The sequence below is a fragment of the Pteropus vampyrus genome, unplaced genomic scaffold (assembly GCF_000151845.1).
Source record: "Pteropus vampyrus isolate Shadow unplaced genomic scaffold, Pvam_2.0 Scaffold78, whole genome shotgun sequence".
Taxonomy (NCBI): Eukaryota; Metazoa; Chordata; class Mammalia; order Chiroptera; family Pteropodidae; genus Pteropus; species Pteropus vampyrus.
In genome coordinates, this window is record NW_011888859.1 from 1,040,578 (window position 1) to 1,057,951 (window position 17,374).

Here is a 17,374-nt window from a genome sequence, read left to right on the forward strand (position 1 = left end):
GCAGTGTCTTCTGGTCCTGAAGATCTGGGCAGTGGCCAGACTTCCAGTTAGGGAGAGCTGAAAGCTGTTCAGTGCTGCCCTCTTCTGTTTGAAAACTCATTCAGGGAACTTTATACACGAATGTGACATAGTGTAACACTGGACCAGTGTAGATCATCTAACAGTAAAGGGACGTGAAAATAAATTGTGTGTCCGTTATGTCAAACTTTGAAGTCTACTGAATAACTTATCCAGAAGAAAACACTCAAATATTAATAGCGACTGTCTCTGGACATCGTTTTTTATGGCTGTTACTCTAATTTTCTGTAGTTTAAAATCCTTTGCAATTTATATAGATATTTTTGGAATTGGTAAAAAGTAATTAAAAATAAATAATTCTGAAGAAAAACAATGGATCCAAAAAAAAAAAAACCAGTAGAGCTTTTGGATTATTATTTTTTATAGATGGCCAATTGATAGTTGATCCTCGAAAGCAGCCTTTGCAGGAAGTATGGGAGGTGGTGACCTATGTTACAGGTGAGGGCACTGAGAACAGAAACTTCAGGGAATTTGCCTAAAGGCCCAGTGCTAATAATACCAGTCCATCTGCAGAACTTCTGTTCTTTAATCTTCTTCCCCTCTACCTGAATTCTCTTTTTTTTTATTTTTTATTTTTTTGAAGACAAGGAACAAGTAGTTTTTCTATTATTTAATACATGGATAACATTTGTATTGTGCTGTATAATGTGAGGCAAAGATCCAGTGTTCTTTGAAATCAGGTAGGGTACATCATCACCCTCTCCATTTTTGTTTTCTATATCTTTATTATCTGCACTTGTTTACTCTTCTGAGTGACTTTTTAAAACAATAACTTCAAACATAGCAAGTAGCAAAAAGAAAAACAGTACAGGGAACATCCATGTAACCCTTTCCCCACATTCACCTGTCGTTAACATTTACCTCATTTGCCTCATTATTTGCTCATTCTCTTTCTCTATGTAGGTAAACAAAACAAAACCCAGTATACAGGTTCCTGTTATGTCTTATGTAGGTATGAGATCCAACATTTTCTGAACCCTTTGAGGTGAGTTAAATGCAGCATGGTCCTTTACTCCTGAATACTCACCTCAGTGTGTATTTCCTAAGAATAGAAATACTCCCTTTCATAACCATAGTGTAGTTTTCAATGCCATATATATATATACATTATTATAACACTTTAAAAGAATCTACCATCCTTATTCCAGTTTTACCAATTAATCTAATAATGTCCTTTTAAGCATTTCCCTCTTGCACTATGAGAGCCATCCGTGGGTCAGGTATTACATATTATACATATTATACTCCTAAGCATCTTTTAATCTGGAACGTTTTTGTAGCCCTCATCTTTTACAATGTTGACATGTTCAAAGCATATAGTCTTCTTCTCCCCATTTCCACTACGTCCCTTACTTCGTGTTTGCTTTCTTTAGATTTAGTTCAGATGATGCATTCTTAGCCACAGGTCTGTCCTTTTCAGGGTATAGCACAAAATGCCCATCTGTCCCTCAGAGGTTGACACTGAATTCTTGCCCAATTTCCCCACTGTATAATTGGTCCCCCTCCCCCCCTTCAACTATAAACCATGTAAATATCATGCCCCTCCTCCTCCCCCACCCCCTACTCAGCACTCATTGATTCTAGCTTTATCCAGGCTTTACCTTAGTGGTTACAAAATGATGATCCAGGTAATCTTTAGAATCTGAGTGGGTGGATAGGATATATGTGGTTTTTTTCTTATTTTAAAAGCATGACCCGTAACCATGAAAAAACTGCTTTTTACACCGAAACGGAATTTAAATCGCTGTCCACATCAGATATACAGCAATTTTCCCACCTAAGTGTGGGAGTTGACAGGACTACATACTTTTTCTTCTTATAAGTGGCATTTACAAATTACAAAAAATCGTAATGATTTTGGAAAATAAGAAATTTAACACTTTGAAAATATATGGAATAAATTTATCGGGGGGGGGGGGGGGGAAACCTTTGTGTTTTACTCCTACTTACTGCATTGACTTAAGTGTTTTTCTTGCAGCCTTTGGCCCACCAGAGATGTCACACACCTACTATATGACACTGGTCAAGTCATACGACCATTTTTAAAAAATAGACTTTACTTTTTAGAGCAGTTTTCAGTTCACAGCAAAGATGGATGAAAAGTACAGAGAGTTCCAGTATGTTCCCTGCCCCGTAACCTCTCTTGGTCAACATCCCCCACCAGAGTGGCAAAATTGTTACAACTGACGAACCTACATTGACACATCATTATCACCCAAAGTCCATATTTTACATTCGGAGTGGTATTGTACGTTGTATGGGTTTCATAGTGCCATAGAAAGTAGTTTTGCTGCCCTAAGATCCTGTGCTCTGCCTGGTCATCCTTCCCTCCCTCCCGCACTGGCCACATTGTTTTTTTTGCTATCCCCATAGTTTTACCTTTTCTGAATGTCATGTAGTTGGAATCATATAGTACATAGCCTTTTCTGATTAGCTTTTTTCACTTAGTAATGTAAATTTTAAGCTTCTTCCATGTCTTTTCAGGGCTTGAGAGCTCTTTCTTTTTAAGCACTTGGTGATATTCCATTGTCTAGATGTACCACGGTTTATCTGTTCACCTAATGAAGGACATCTTGGTTGCTTCCAAGTTTTTGCAATTATGGATAAAGCTGCTATAAACATCAGTGTGCAGATTTTTGAGTAGACATAAGTTTTCAGCTTGTTTGGGTAAATACCAAGGAGTGCTATTGCTGGATCTTGTGGCAAGATTACCTTTAGTTTTTAAAGAAACTGCCAAACTGTCTTCCAAAGTGGCTGTAGCATTTTGCCTTTCCCACATACAGCCATTTTGGAAGTGAGTTTATATTCTCCTGTGAACCAATTGAAGGAATCAGGTGAGCTCTACCTTTAAGCTCTAAGACTCTGTGACTATAAATGATAACTCTGTAATGGGATGTTATGGGAATGTGCGTGGGGTCCCAGTCCCGGTTCTAATACTCAAGAAATTAAAGCTCTTACAACCTGACAAAAGTCGGCACAGGTTCTTGTGGTGCAATGCGGACGTAGGCGTTTCCTATGAGCGTGAACTTACGGCTCTGGTAGTAGGGGGTTCGGGCGCATGCTCCGTGAACGCTCCACGTAATGTAGTGCCAGTAAGAGCGAGACAGTTCAGGAACCTGGGAACAGTGAGGTTTCCAGCCAGCGTGGCAATCATCTAGCCAAAGCTGGTTGTCGGCCTTGAGTGTGCCTGGGTTTGGAGAGGGGTCCCCACTGGGGTGATGCACAGGGCCATCCGGGGGCTTTTCTTTGCAGGCTTGCTCAGGGTGCTCCGCGAGTAGGCTGCGCCCTCTGTGACGCATGCGCAGTGGTGCCCCGGGGGGTGGGGGTGGGGTGCCGTTAGCAGCACGGCCCACGGGCAGCCACCAGTCTCCATCCAGCGATGGGGCAGCCAGGAGGAAAAGGTTGGGCCGCCCCAGCCTCTTTAAGTAGGCCTCTGCTGGCGGGTGGTGCACACCATGCCCTGGTGGATTAACTTCTGCTGTGAGTAGCATGGGCCTCTGGGGACATGGTGGGTGGGACAGCTCTGAGGGCCACGAATGCTTCCGTTAGTAGCGGCCAAAGATGGGTTTGTGGGTTTCCATCCTTCTGCCTTTCCCTAGCATAGACCAAATTGCTGCCGTGGAAGCACATGGGGAGGCGTTAGGAAGGGACGACGTGGTGCCGGGTGCAGCCGATACCCATGGCCACAGAGCCCCTGGAGCCCCAAACCCTCCACTCTCAGAGCCTTAATCCAACCTGAAGCGTTTAAAACACAACCGCAGTGCAAGGGGTGCCCCAGGCCACACTCTGCTTCTTGCCAGAAAGAGACATAGCTTGGAAGATTCTAACAGGACAGGGGGTTGGCATAGAGGTTGTATGGCTGGAGTCACCTGATCGGGAGCAGAGATAGAAAGCACTACAGGCCTCAAAAACCACTAGAATTTAGCGAAGGCCAGAAAGTTGCATAAACTAGAGAGCCTGGTAGACAAGCGAAATGGTACATGCGGAACAGGATAGAGCAAGCACGGCCACTCAGGCTGCAGCGCGGCGAGTGTGTGCAGACTAATAGAAAATGAGACTGACAAGTAGAATCTAGGTTTCAACGCAGTTCCAAGCAATGTGAGTAGAGACAGTGAGTGCAGGTGGTTTGGGGGCAGGATATATACCTCTAATGTGCAAGTATGTGGTCATGGTTGGCTCTTATGTTAGAAATTTAAATGGCCCTGACTGCCGAGCTAGGTAGTATAGAAGTCTACCTTCTAGGTCCTGCAGCCATTAGAGATGGTTGACAGCTTCCTGATGTGATCAAAGTGGTACTTTAGGAAGCACAGCATCTCTGTAAGGTCTGTGCAGGTTGGGTGGGGTGCAGAAGGCAAGTGCAAACTGAAATCAGGGCTGAGTTCCAGTTTGTCCAGCCTTTCAGCAAAGCACAAAAGTACCATGTGGGCCAGCAGGGGGCCCTGGTCTGGAAAGGTCATTTTGCTACTAGTAGCTCTTAGGATTACTCAGGTCAAAGGAGCTATAGACCGGTTGATAGGTTTTAAAAATTTCTTGTGATCTTACATACTATTTTAAATGTGTTCTGCCCATGTATCGCCCTATATAAAGAGAATATCTGAATATTGCTAAGTTATACTGCGTTATCAATAGCTGTTTTGTTCCAGCACTTGGCAGCTGTTCATCTTTGTTTTCCTGGTTTTGACTGTAAACATTCCAGTCATCTCAGAATTTTAAGAAAAAGTGTTTGAAGCTGAAACACAGACTTAGGAGCATGGAGGGAAAATGCAGGGGAAGGGGTGTCTAATACCTGTTTTCTCCCACTATGTTATCAAAATGTGCCTGCATTTTCTAACGAATTCTGGAATGGTTAGTTAATGAGTGTTTTTTACCTCACGCTTGCCAGCAGGAAATTTATGTTTGTGTTCATTACAAGGAAAATTGTACTAGAATAGAGCTTATATTCAGAGTTTGGTTTTTTCCTCCAGTGAATTTCCAATGATAACCATCTACCTTTTTAAAAAAAGGTCACACCTCTTATGTTGCATTAGGCATGTTTGTGGAAAGTTCTCTTGTGAGTATGCTTTTATAATTGGGGAAATTTGTAAGAAGTAGTTCATGCCATGGAAATGCACTTAATTTAAAGAATCTTTAGATTTAAATATAAGCAGGAACAAATGGAAACTTGTAATATTTTGCTTTTCTGAGCAACTAAAAAAGTCCATTTCAGTTGACCATACAGATAAAATGAAGTAGAACATAGCTTTCTCTTCCCCACATAACTACAGAAGAAAACCCACTTATGTTATTTTATTTAACTGAATTATACTTGATGAATGACACAAATGCATATTTAGAGATAATAATGGTCCACATTTTAAAGGCTCAGGCTATTTACCATGGTCTGGGAAGAGACTAGGTAACTGCCTATAAAATAAAGAACATTTTTTGTTATTAACTCATGTCCTTAAGTAATATATGAATCTTGATGCAGTAGAAGGGCTAAAAGGATCAAAGCTGAAGTTATACCTAAATTTATCGATTGGCATTTTTTTTTTTTTTAAATAAAGAAGTGTTCTCTACTACTCGTTTACTTTTTTAGGATCATTCTCGAGTCATAGATTATTTTTTTTAATTCAGTGCCTCAAAGTTTGGCCAGTGGAAGCCCCTTTCAAGCTGACTCTTGTTTCCTTTTGATATGCCCCTCCTCTGCTTTTGAGTCCCTCTTTTTTAAAGGTCATATGAAAGAAGTAAACACTGCCTAATCTATTGAGATTCACAAATACTGTTAAGACTTTTATCTCATCCTGGAATTGCCTGACATTAAAGAAAGTATCAGTGGGTTGTGTTTTTTAAGTATTTAGTTTTCGTGAATTATAATCATTTTATCCCTTCATTTTCCCCACCCCTCTCTTTTTTCTGTTAACAGTTGGGCAGAGAGACACTGAAAGTGTGAGTGAGAGAGACTCAGATAAAGAGATGGCCGCCAACTCAGCAGTTGTTCAAGACATCACAAAGGATGGGCCAGAGGAAACACCTGAAATAATTGAGCAGATTCCTTCTTCAGAAAGCAATTTAGAGGAGCTAACACAACCTGCTGAGTCCCAGACTAACGACGTTGGATTTAAAAAGGTGTTTAAGTTTGTTGGCTTTAAATTCACTGTGAAAAAGGATAAGAATGAGAAGTCTGACGGGGTCCGATTACTCACTGTCAGAAAAGATGAAGGCGAAGGGACAGGAGAGTCGGATGGGGCCGGCGACCACCAAGAGCCCAGCCGGGAGACTGGAGAAGCAACAGCCAAAGAAAACGAACTGACACAATCTACAGAGAAGCCCGAAGAGACTGGGAAACACGAGCAGAGTGACACAGACGTTTCTCTGCCAGCTGAGTCTGGTCAAGCAGCAGAGGAAGCCAAAGATGGAGAAGAAAAACAAGAAAAAGAACCCACCAAATCTCCAGACTCTCCGACCAGTCCGATGGCCAGCGAAACGGCATCGCCCTTCAAAAAATTCTTCACTCAAGGTTGGGCCGGCTGGCGAAAAAAGACCAGTTTCAGGAAGCCAAAGGAGGATGAGCTAGTAGAAGCTTCAGAGAAGAGAAAGGAACAAGAGCCAGACAGAGCAGACACAGAAGGAAATGAAAAGAGAGAAGATAGTGCTGAGGAACGGGCCACCTCTGAACAGCCACACCCACAGGAGGCCACAGACAGTGCCAGTGATGCCAGATTACCAGCCGAATGTGAACAGGTGGAGCTGCCTTCGGAAGGTCAAGTGCACGGATTTCCTGAGGAGAAATCTGCCCCTTTAGCATCAGAAGTATTCGATGAAAAAGTAGAGATCGTTGCAGAAGTCCATGTTAGCACCACCGAGAAGAAAACAGAGGAGCAGGAGGCTGAGGTAGAAGAAATAGAACAGCCCTTGCCCACTGAAAAATTGCTTGAAACCAATGCCGAACTTCAGGAAGCGGAACCTGCCGAAGAGCTGGTGAAGACCAAAGCCGTGTGTGCCCCTGGAGGGGACCATACCCAGCCAGCCGAACCAAGTCCCGACGACAGAGCGTTGTCCACACACCCCGAAGGCGTCATGAGTGAGGCGGAAATGCTGTCATCGCAAGAGAGAGTTAAAGTCCAAGGAAGCCCTTTAAAGAAACTGTTTACTAGCACTGGCTTAAAAAAGCTTTCTGGAAAGAAACAGAAAGCGAAAAGAGGAGGAGGAGATGAAGAGTCAGGAGAACACCAGCAAGTCGCAGCAGAATCTCCGGATAGTACAGACGAGCAGAAGGGCGAGAGCTCGGCCTCATCCCCCGACGAGCCCGAGGAGATCACGTGTCTGGAGAAGGGCATCGCGGATCCGCCCCAGGAGGGCGAGGGCGAGGAAGGGAGCACCTCTGATGGGGAAAAGAAGAGAGAGGGGATCACTCCCTGGGCGTCTTTCAAAAAGATGGTGACGCCCAAGAAGCGCGTTAGGAGGCTCTCTGAAAGTGACAAAGAAGACGAGTTGGAAAAGGTGAAGAGCGCCACCTTGTCATCCACGGAGAGCGCAGCCTCCGAAATGCAAGAGGATGGAAGAGGCCACGGGGAGGAGCAGAAGCCCGAAGAACCGAAGCGCAAGGTCGACACTTCAGTGTCTTGGGAAGCTTTAATTTGCGTGGGATCCTCCAAGAAAAGAGCAAGAAAAGCATCATCTTCCGATGAGGAAGGGGCGCCGAAACCGACGGGCGGAGAAGGCCAAAAACCAGACGAAGCGGGAAAGGACAGAGAAGCGGGACCGGATGCCCCGCTCGCGAGTTCCCAGGAGCATGATCAAGCGCAGGGAAGCTCCTCGCCCGAGCAAGCGGGGAGCCCCTCCGAAGGGGAGGGCGTTTCCACCTGGGAGTCGTTCAAAAGATTAGTCACTGCCCGAAAAAAATCGAAGTCAAAACTGGAAGAGAAAAACGAAGACTCTGGAGCCGGAACCGGTGTAGAACATTCAGCTTCTGAGGTCGAACCTGGGAAAGAAGAGTCTTGGGTTTCGATTAAGAAGTTTATTCCCGGGCGAAGGAAGAAAAGGTCAGATGGGAAACAAGAGCAAACCGCCATCGAAGATACGGGGCCAGCAGAGGCCACCGAAGATGATGCGGACGTCCCAGCCGTAATCCCTCTGTCTGAGTACGACGCAGTGGAAAGGGAGAAAATGGAAGCACAGGAAGCCAGAAAAAGTGAGGAGAGGCCTGAACGGCAGGTAGCGGTTTACGTCTCAGAGGAAGTCAGTAAGAGTCTGGTTCACAGACTGGTTGTGGCTGACATTGACGGAGCGAGGGCCGTGACCAGTATCGAAGAAAGGTCGCCTTCTTGGATATCTGCTTCGGTGACAGAACCTCTCGAACAAGAAGTCGAGGAAGCCAAACCACCAGCCGGGCAGGTGTTTGAAAGAGAAGGCATTGCAGAGGAAACTCCCATCGTTACCAAAACTCTGCCCCAGAGCCAAGATGCTGGTGATGACACGATCATTAGTGAGGTGGAATTAACTTCTGAAGCTGTGACCGCTGCAGAGACCACCGAGGCATTTTGTGCCGAAGAAGCAACCGAAGCCTCCGGTGCTGAAGAGACCACCGACATGGTTTCGGCTGTTTCCCAGTTAACCGACTCTCCGGACACCACAGAGGAAGCAACACCAGTTCAGGAGGTGGAAGATGTGCCAGACATGGAAGACCAGCGGAGGCGAACTCAAGAGGTCCTGCAGGCGGTCGCAGAAAAAGTCAGAGGAGACTCACAGCTGCCTGACACCAGAGGGCCAGAAGACACGATTCAGACAATGCAGAAGGCAGGATCGAAAAAGCTGGAGAAGGTGGAAGAGGCGGAAGAGGATTCTCCAGTGCTGGATCTCAAGCAGGAGACGGATGTAGTGTTGAAAGTACAGGTAGAAGAAACTAAAGCTGAGGATTTGACACAAGGGAAGGTAACCGTACGGGCCACCCCAGAGCATGCTGCAAACGTTCCTCAAGTCACAGAGAGTGTAGAGTCCAGTGAGCTTACAGCCGCTTGTCAACCTGAAACCTTGATTGGGGTAAAGTCAGAGATTATACTGCAACACGCTGTTGCCCCTGACTCGGCTGAAACACTTACAGACAGTGAGACCAACGGAAGCACCCCGGTGGCAGATTTTGAAGCTCTCCATATAACACAGCAAGACAAGATCACGGAAATCCACAAAGATAAGGAGGCTGCTTCTGTTACACAGTCACAGGTCACAGCAGCAGAGGCAGTTCCTGCGCCTAAAGAGATGCCTCCAGCACCTTCTGGTTTTCAATCCCAGGAAGACCATGGAGAACATTCAAAATTGGAAGAGACTCTAGACCATACAGATAAAGAGGTATCCGTGGAAACTACACTCATTCTTTCAAAGACTGAGGTGATTCAAGGGGCTGGCCGGTTTGCAGATGAGGAAACCAAAGACGTACCATCTGTTGAAGGGCCTGAGGTGTCTGCAGACACAGAAATGACAGTCGATCAGAAAGAGATCATTGAAGTTGCCCTGAAAGATGAAGCTACTCCAGAAGCTGAATTTCAAAAGAATGGTTTTAAGCTCCAGAGTCCTGCTCAGTCTCTCCCAACCCCACTGGAGAGAGAGATGGTAGTTCAAGCAGAAAGGCAGGAAGTGGAAGCAAAGCTAACCCGAGTGAGTGAAGAGAAACTTGAGCAAACACCAGCCGAAGAGCTCGCTAAACCACCAGCTCAGACTACCCACGTGACCGTCGCAGACGGGGGAAAGGGAGCTACCAGTTTTGAAGAAAGTTCTTGGTTAGTTCAGGAGGAAGTAGTATGCACAGAAATTCAAGTTCAAAGCTCCGAGGCATCATTGCCTCTAACAGCGGCGGCAGTGGAAGAGAACATCTCAGGAGAAACTGTCAAGATTTTAGAAACAGCTGGAACTTTGGAGTCTGCAGATGCACATTTCGTACTGGAAGAGAAATCAGTAAAAGATGAAGCCTTTCCTGCTCAGCTGGGGGAAGATGCAGTGCCTGTGGGGACTAAGTCTCAGGCAGAATCATCACCAGTAATAGTATCTGCTACCCCTGAGAAAGGCACCAGTGCTGACCTGGAACAAGATAAAACCACATCACAGAAAGAGAAATCGGAGGAAGAAGGTGAGCAGGTTAGTCGTCGGGAAGTCAGAGTGACAGAAACAGGAGAGGAAGATTTAAAGGCTGAAAATGAGATTCTGAAACTTCAGACTGAGAGCTGTAAACTTGTACAAAACGTCATTCAGACAGCCGTTGACCAGTTAGTAAGTGTAGAAGAAACAGCCACTGATGGCCGGACACCGGCCCAACTGATAAAAGCTGACAACCAGGAAGCCGGGCAGGAAGTTGAAAAAGAAGAAAGGGAATTTCAGGCCTCTGTAGAGGATGAAACACTAATTACTACTGGAGCCAAAGAGGAGTCCGCACTCGCCACCGTGGAACAGACACACTCAGATCTTTCCAGAGACGTGAACGGAGCTTCAGAAGAGATCACCACCCGTGAGGCCAAGAGTTCCGGTGTAAGTGACCAGCAGGTTGAAGAGGGAATCCTCCCAGCCCCGGAGGAGAGAGAAGCGACCGGAACAAAGTCTGTGCCGGAAGACGATCGTGCTGGGTTGGGAGAAAGAATAGAGAAGTCGCTGTCTGAATCCCAGGAAGATGAAAAAGGTGATGATTACTTTGCAAATCAGACTTCAGCCCTGGAAGATGCTGAGGCCTTGGGAGGCCTAACCAAAGAGTCCCCGGATGCAAATGGACCAAAACTACAAGAGAAAGAAATCGAATTTCATGAAGTAGAAGAGCATAGCGAGTCAGAAAAAGAGATCAAAACACAAACACAGGAGGAGGCACAGAAACAAGGGAGAGAGCCAGAAACATCAGAACTTACAGAATCCTAAAACATCGTGTAAGTAAGCTTCCATTTTCTTCTTCAGTTTTCCCTGTGAGTAAGTACTTGAGATCTTGCTCCCTGACATATGTCATCAATTTGGCTAGAATAGACTTTTAAAAAACTCAAATACATAAAATAATTTTTTTCCTCTTTAATGCCATTTGATGGCAAATTGGTTATAAGAGAAGTAGTTAAATAATTGTGGTTTTATGCAGAATCTTTGATTGGAGAAGTAACTATCAATTGGACTTAGGAGATCTGGGTTAGTTTTTTTTTTTTTCCCCTCATTGAAATACCATTCAGTCTTATTGGTATCATGGGAATAATGATTTCATTTTACCCCCAATGCGACTGCTTTCAAAGAAAATAAAGGAGCATGTGTGTGCACACAAGTGTGTATTTGTGTGTGCGTTTGGCCAAAGACTTGAGAAATAACACTGTGCTCACTCAGCCCCATACCAACTACTCTTGAATTTTAAAAAAAATAACTAGACGCCCAAAGTAGGTTTATATTACAGTGCTTGAAATTTAGTTTATAGCTCTGTAGAAAATAAATGGATTTTCCCCCAGCAGTATTCACAAATGTTAAAAAATTCCATCCAGTGCCTGTGACGAACTTGACTGTTGGTATTAGGGAGCCGCTGACGTAGGATTGAGGTCACCGAGCATACTGTTATGGCCCCTCACTCTCTTTCACAGAATTAAACTGTGGTGTTGGGGCTCTGGTGGCCACGGCTCACCTTCACAGCTCTTCTGTTGTTATATAAATGAGGGAGGAAACGATTTTTACTTTTTGTTCTTTATTCTCCAGTTACACTCGTGTATTTGCAAGACCGGAATGTGAAGCCAAGAAGTAGAAGAAAATGCTGCTGATGAGACTCAAGACCAACGTTTGAGAACTTTGAGAAGCGAAGAACAGGCACATCAATGGATCTCATTTCGAGAGAACGCCGACAATCCTGAGGCTTCGTCAGGAGCTATGACCACCTAACGTTTCCTCTTTTCAAGACCACCCTGTCGTTTTTCCCTTAATACCATATAATGTTTCTCATTTAAGGTTCTAAATTCCTAACCTGGTACTGGAATTGGCAATACCTAGTTCAACTTCTCAAACTGGATATCGTTTTTTATGTATTTATGTGTATGTTTTAAGTAATCTTCCTCCTGTATCTATTGTATATTTTTTTCTTAATGTTTAAGGAAATGCGCAGTATAGAACATTTCTTTTGTATCACACATTATATGACGGGGCACGTAGCCATGGTGGAGCCTTGGGAAGCTTTAAGCCTCCGTTATAACCTGTGAAAACAGAGCTTCCTAGAAATAACATTCCGGATCAGAAACTACAATCCTTATTTTAAAATTCACTAGGAATTAGGTCCATGTTTAGTATCACTCCAAAATTGGTCACTTTCCTATTACGCACAGTGTGCTAAAAATAAAAAACGCGCTTTTTTTTTTGAAACATACAGAATGTTCCATAGTTACTGTGATAGTTTTCTTTCTAGCCCAGTGGTGGAGGTTCGAAGGAAGTGTTTTCAGTAGCGGATTAACTTTAAGTTTTTTTCTCCTAATCGTTATGGTTGTTTGGACAGATGAGTATGCTTAATCTTGAGGCAAAGTAGTTAAATGTTTTTCATACTCTCAAGAAAAGAACTGACTTTTAAGTTTTTGATCCTATTCTTACATGCTGCACCACATTCACACACAGCGTGAAATAAGTCAGGTTCTTTACAAATGGTATTTTGATAGATGCTGGATTTCGTCGGTGCCATACTTGTGCCCACTCTTTTAAGAATAATGTTGCATTATGTTCATATGGATAAACTGTGATTTGACAACCGGTTTAAATAAAATATTTGCTTCACTTAGATTTGCTGGTTTTATTAGATACTAGGAAGCCTGGGACATATGTTTACTGCATTCTAAAAGCAGAATAACATGGAACTGTAATGTAGTCGCTGTCTGATGTCACCACTTTATACCTGTTTGAGTGTAAGAGGAAGTCATAGCAGAGAGGTATCTGTCAGAATAAACCAGGAGCTTTTCAGATTGACGGTATTGATACAATGCTACCATCTTGTGGTGTCTTCCTGAAAAGGTCAATTTTCTGTGTTAATATTTGTTAATGACTAATGTTTCTAGAAAGAAATTTTAAGAAGACTTAACAGGAAAAATGCCTTGCCTAACAAGTGATCTTGGAATTTTTTTTAATGTTAAAATGATTTATGATTCTTGCTAATACGTAAATGATTCAAACAGTTGCCACGCAAAGCACAGTCACCTATCTACCATAAAATTCCACTTTTTTACATGTAGAACTGACCTGGCATATATACTTCCTAAACTTTACTCAAACTCATCACTCCAGTTTGAGAACTTAATTTTGACTGCTGGTTACTGATTTTAAAACATAACATTCTAGAAAGACTAGAATAGTCTTATAGCAGAAAGATAATTTTCTTTTAAAACTGGAAAGTAGTTTCTCTTACACCCACAAATCTGACTACAATAAAAAATTGGCTACAGTAGAAAGACACCTCATAATAGTGTACGGCCTTGTGGTTGGAAAACATTTAATATCCTTTTAGGAGTTACTCTCAAATACAACCACCTGTGATTAATTAGTAAACTTTAAAATCCCCAAATTAAAAAAAAAAAAAAAAACTCCTATGATCTAAATAGCTTTCTTTTGCCAACTTGAGACTTAAAAGTGCTGGTGTCAATTTTTGGAGATGACAGCAATTTGTAAGGAGTTTATGATAGTGCCAAATATTGACTTAACTTACTTTTCCATTGACTTCCTCTATGTAGGAGAAACTTTGTGCTATTTTGCACAGATGAAAGATTTGTGTAGTTTGTGGTAAACAGATTTTTGGTTTAAATTCCATCCTGCTACGTCATCCCATTTGTATTGACATGTGATCAGGTCATCACAATTGGTCTTATGGTGGTAGTTGCTTCGTGACTGATTTTCATACTAATATCTGGATGTGCCCTGGATTATTTCTGTACAAGCTCTGTACCTGTGTCCATTAAGCAACATTGTTTTATTAAGAAGAGGAATGCAATTAACAGGAGCATGAACTATAATTCTGTATTATAATACTCAAGCTGCCGTTAATTTAGGAAATTCGTAACCAAGTGTAAACTGCAGAAATTGGAGCAAGTGCCTAAATTTTGCTATTTTTGGCATTACTGTGGAACCATGTACAATAGAAAGCAATGCAAGATTTGTAAACTCTTAACCACTTGTAATCGAGGCCTATTAAATGTTCCCCTTCGGGTTATTTTGCTAATGGTACAGGAGTTGCCTCTGTCTACACACATACGTTGTTCCAGAAATTTCCTTTGATATTTGGAGCTACGGATGGTCAAGGGCTGAAATTTTTAGCTTTCAGTGTAAGCTTCAAGCCTAGCAGTTTTCTTTAATCTGAGACTATTTGATTCCTAGTTCTGTTTGGAGGCAAATTTTCATTTATCTAAATAAAATGCAACCTAATTAAATGCCGTGGATTTTCTTTCTGTAATTTCACCTTAATTCTGTTTCTATTCCTTTTCTCTTTACTGCGGTGATATTCATCGCACATTTAACTTCTGCTTTTAACTATTTAGCCATCCTTTGTGACACTGTCCACAGAGCATCGTGGGAGTTTGGAATGTATGGGATATGTATAAATACTCAAAAGTCTCATCGGTGATTCTTAACTCTTTTCGTCAGGGGCCCCTTTAATAGGAATCTTATTAAACCTCTAGATGACCTCCCAACTCCCCCAAATGAACAGTTTTATTTACAGTTTTTGGATAGTCACACACCTATTCTGCAATCCCAACCAACAACCCACACTGGAGTTAGAAACACCTTATCCAACTCTGCCTGAAAGGAAATCAACACAGTCCAAGGATTCCAGGTAGTAAGAGGCTGGAACCTGAACCAAACCAATGCCAGTTAACTTCAAGGTTACACGATGATTCATTTCCGGTGTGATTCTGGAAATGGATCTGCCGGATAGCCCGGCACACTCTCTGTGTAAATGTAAGTTTCTCCTCCGCCAATTCCGTACCATCTCCCGCCTAGACCACCGGAACTAGGGGAATGAACTGGGGCCTACTTTTACATATGAGGAAGTTGAGACTTAGATCACCAGCTTTTAAGTGATATAACAGGTTTTGGCTAAGGTGACCAGGGCTTGGGGATGGCATGGTGGTGAAGATAACCATGATTTTTTTCTTTAATGCTGTCACAGTTTAGAAATCAACCCCCGCCCCTTTTTTTTGATATGTAAATATTACTGGCACCCTCTCAGTGTTCCACTCTGCAATTTCATGACATTGCTTACTTTTCCATTGCTTGTTGACGTTAAATTTTTTTACACCAGAGGGGAAGTATTAACATCTAACTTCTCAAAAGAAGCTTCACTATCACACTCGTCTGGGGAGACCAGAGGTAGAGTACCATTTTCTAAATGATGGAATTAGACCCCAAGGTGGGTTTTTTTTTCCCCACAACAGGATATTGAGTACTAAAGCCTGGCTCTGACTCAACCCTGTGCTTTTTCTTCTGTTTGTTCTCATCAAATAACTTGGTAAAATTAATGAGCACAGAGGAAATACTATAAATTAGGCTAACGTAGAAACCACATTGTGTTTGCTCTTACTTATTCCTGTTAGTCTTATGAGCTCACCTGATTCCTGGAAAAGCAGGTGGGTTGCCTCTAGAACTTGAAACCTGAACACAATTTGGGTTCTTTTTAAAGACTTTACAGAAGTAATACTGCAGAGCTGGCCATTTTAAGGAATGAAATTAATCCTGAAATTATTAAAATGGTTTAGCAGGGAAGTGGTGCTATCTATTCTAAGCTTGTGATTCCCAAGACAGTGTTGGGGGGTGGGACACTGCCTCACTCTAATCCCCTGCAGAGGTTTAGTTATCACAATGGCTAGGGTGTTACTAGAATTTAATGAGGGCCACAGATGCTTGTGATTCTGCAAGGCCCAGGATAGCCCTTCCTAAGGAAGGATTTTCTCCCTTAAAAGCCAGTACGCCTAGAGAACTGCTTCCAACTTCCAGAGAATTAAAGACTGGAGATTGAGAAGAGACTAGCTAATACGTTCTAATAATACAGGTAAGAGCTGATAATGGCCTGTATTAAAGCAGTGGCAGTTTGGCTGCAGAGATGTAGGTGAGATCAGGTGACGTTAGGAGGTAGAATCAACAAGACAGGATACCTGATTATCTGTCATGGGAACAGTGCAGGGTGAGTTTCTGGATTGCCAACCTGGATATGGAGCCATGGGCTGGGGAGATATTAGTTTTGGAAATGTGCAATTTGAGAGGCTTATGACCTCTCCTAGGGTCAATGCAGAATGGGGAGCTGGATATATGGGTTTTACAAACAGCAAAACTTTCAGGACAGAGAGACATCAGCGGCTCTTCTGTGTTCCTAACGTCCTTAGAGACACAGAAAGGAAAATAACCTGTACAGGATCTTTGCAATATTTCTTAAAATCTCATGCACAGACTTTGGTGATTAGGAAAGATGAGGCTTTAGGTTTACTTACCCTGTCACAGCAGCTTCCTCATTTCAGAATTATAACTAAATACTTCACCAGATTTTTTCTGTTGTGAAAGTGTTTTATAAACTAGAATGCAAAATGCACCGTAATGCATTAATATTAGTAATTAGAAGAGAAGGAGAAATTTTAATAAAATTGTCCACCAGAAGCAATGTTGTGACTGCTGATGACTGTTATGTCCTTGAATATTTTGATGGATTCGGAATGACATTTAGCTTCCTAAAATTTCATAAATACACACCTTATTCAGAAGTACTCTTTATTTTTTTAGAGAGGAAACGTGCACTTCATGTCATTTGCATTTTTTTTCTCTCCTCCTCTCCCTGTTACCCTTCCGGCATTTGTGCCCTGTTCCCCAGGGACATCCAAGGGGTGGAGGATTCTGGTTGGGCGGGGCCCACCTGCAGTCTCTTCTGTCACTCCCAAGGCCCCCAGACCTTGGATCAGTCAGGCTCCTGATTCTCTCCAGCTGGCTGCTTCTGATCTGTGGCTGCTTCCCAGCATTTCTAACTGAAGAGATAATTCTTTAGTCCGTCTTTTTTTCGCTAACAAAAAATTATAAAAATAAATGTAAACAGCTAGGAAGGATTTCCGAGGCAGTGTGATGGTAGCAGGAAGGGTTCTGCACTGGAAAACCTGGGCTCTGCAATTGCCACCGAGTAGCTGTAGGAGCCTGGTCCATGACCCAACACCATTTTGGGTCATCCAGATAAAATCATATATCCATTTGGGGACGGATCCTCCAGACCCGTCCTCTCCTATAGTAAGGAAGACCGTCTAAGTGGCCCCAGAAACCACATAGGGTAGGTATTTAGGGACTTTCCTGTGCTTACAGGTTAACAAGGGCATTT

General features: G+C 43.0%; 1 protein-coding gene across 1 annotated transcript in view; it reads left to right on the forward strand.

Annotated features, from left to right (window-relative positions):
- The window catches only part of AKAP12 (A-kinase anchoring protein 12), a 19,114-nt gene extending 4,661 nt beyond the window's left edge, over positions 1–14,453 (forward strand). Inside the window, exons 2-3 of the mRNA XM_023532147.1 lie at positions 5,984–10,961; positions 11,758–14,453. Coding sequence (XP_023387915.1) covers positions 5,984–10,953 — 4,970 coding nt within the window. The 3' untranslated portion in view covers positions 10,954–10,961; positions 11,758–14,453. The remainder of the gene's footprint in view (positions 1–5,983; positions 10,962–11,757) is intronic.
- The last annotated feature ends 2,921 nt before the right edge of the window (positions 14,454–17,374 follow it).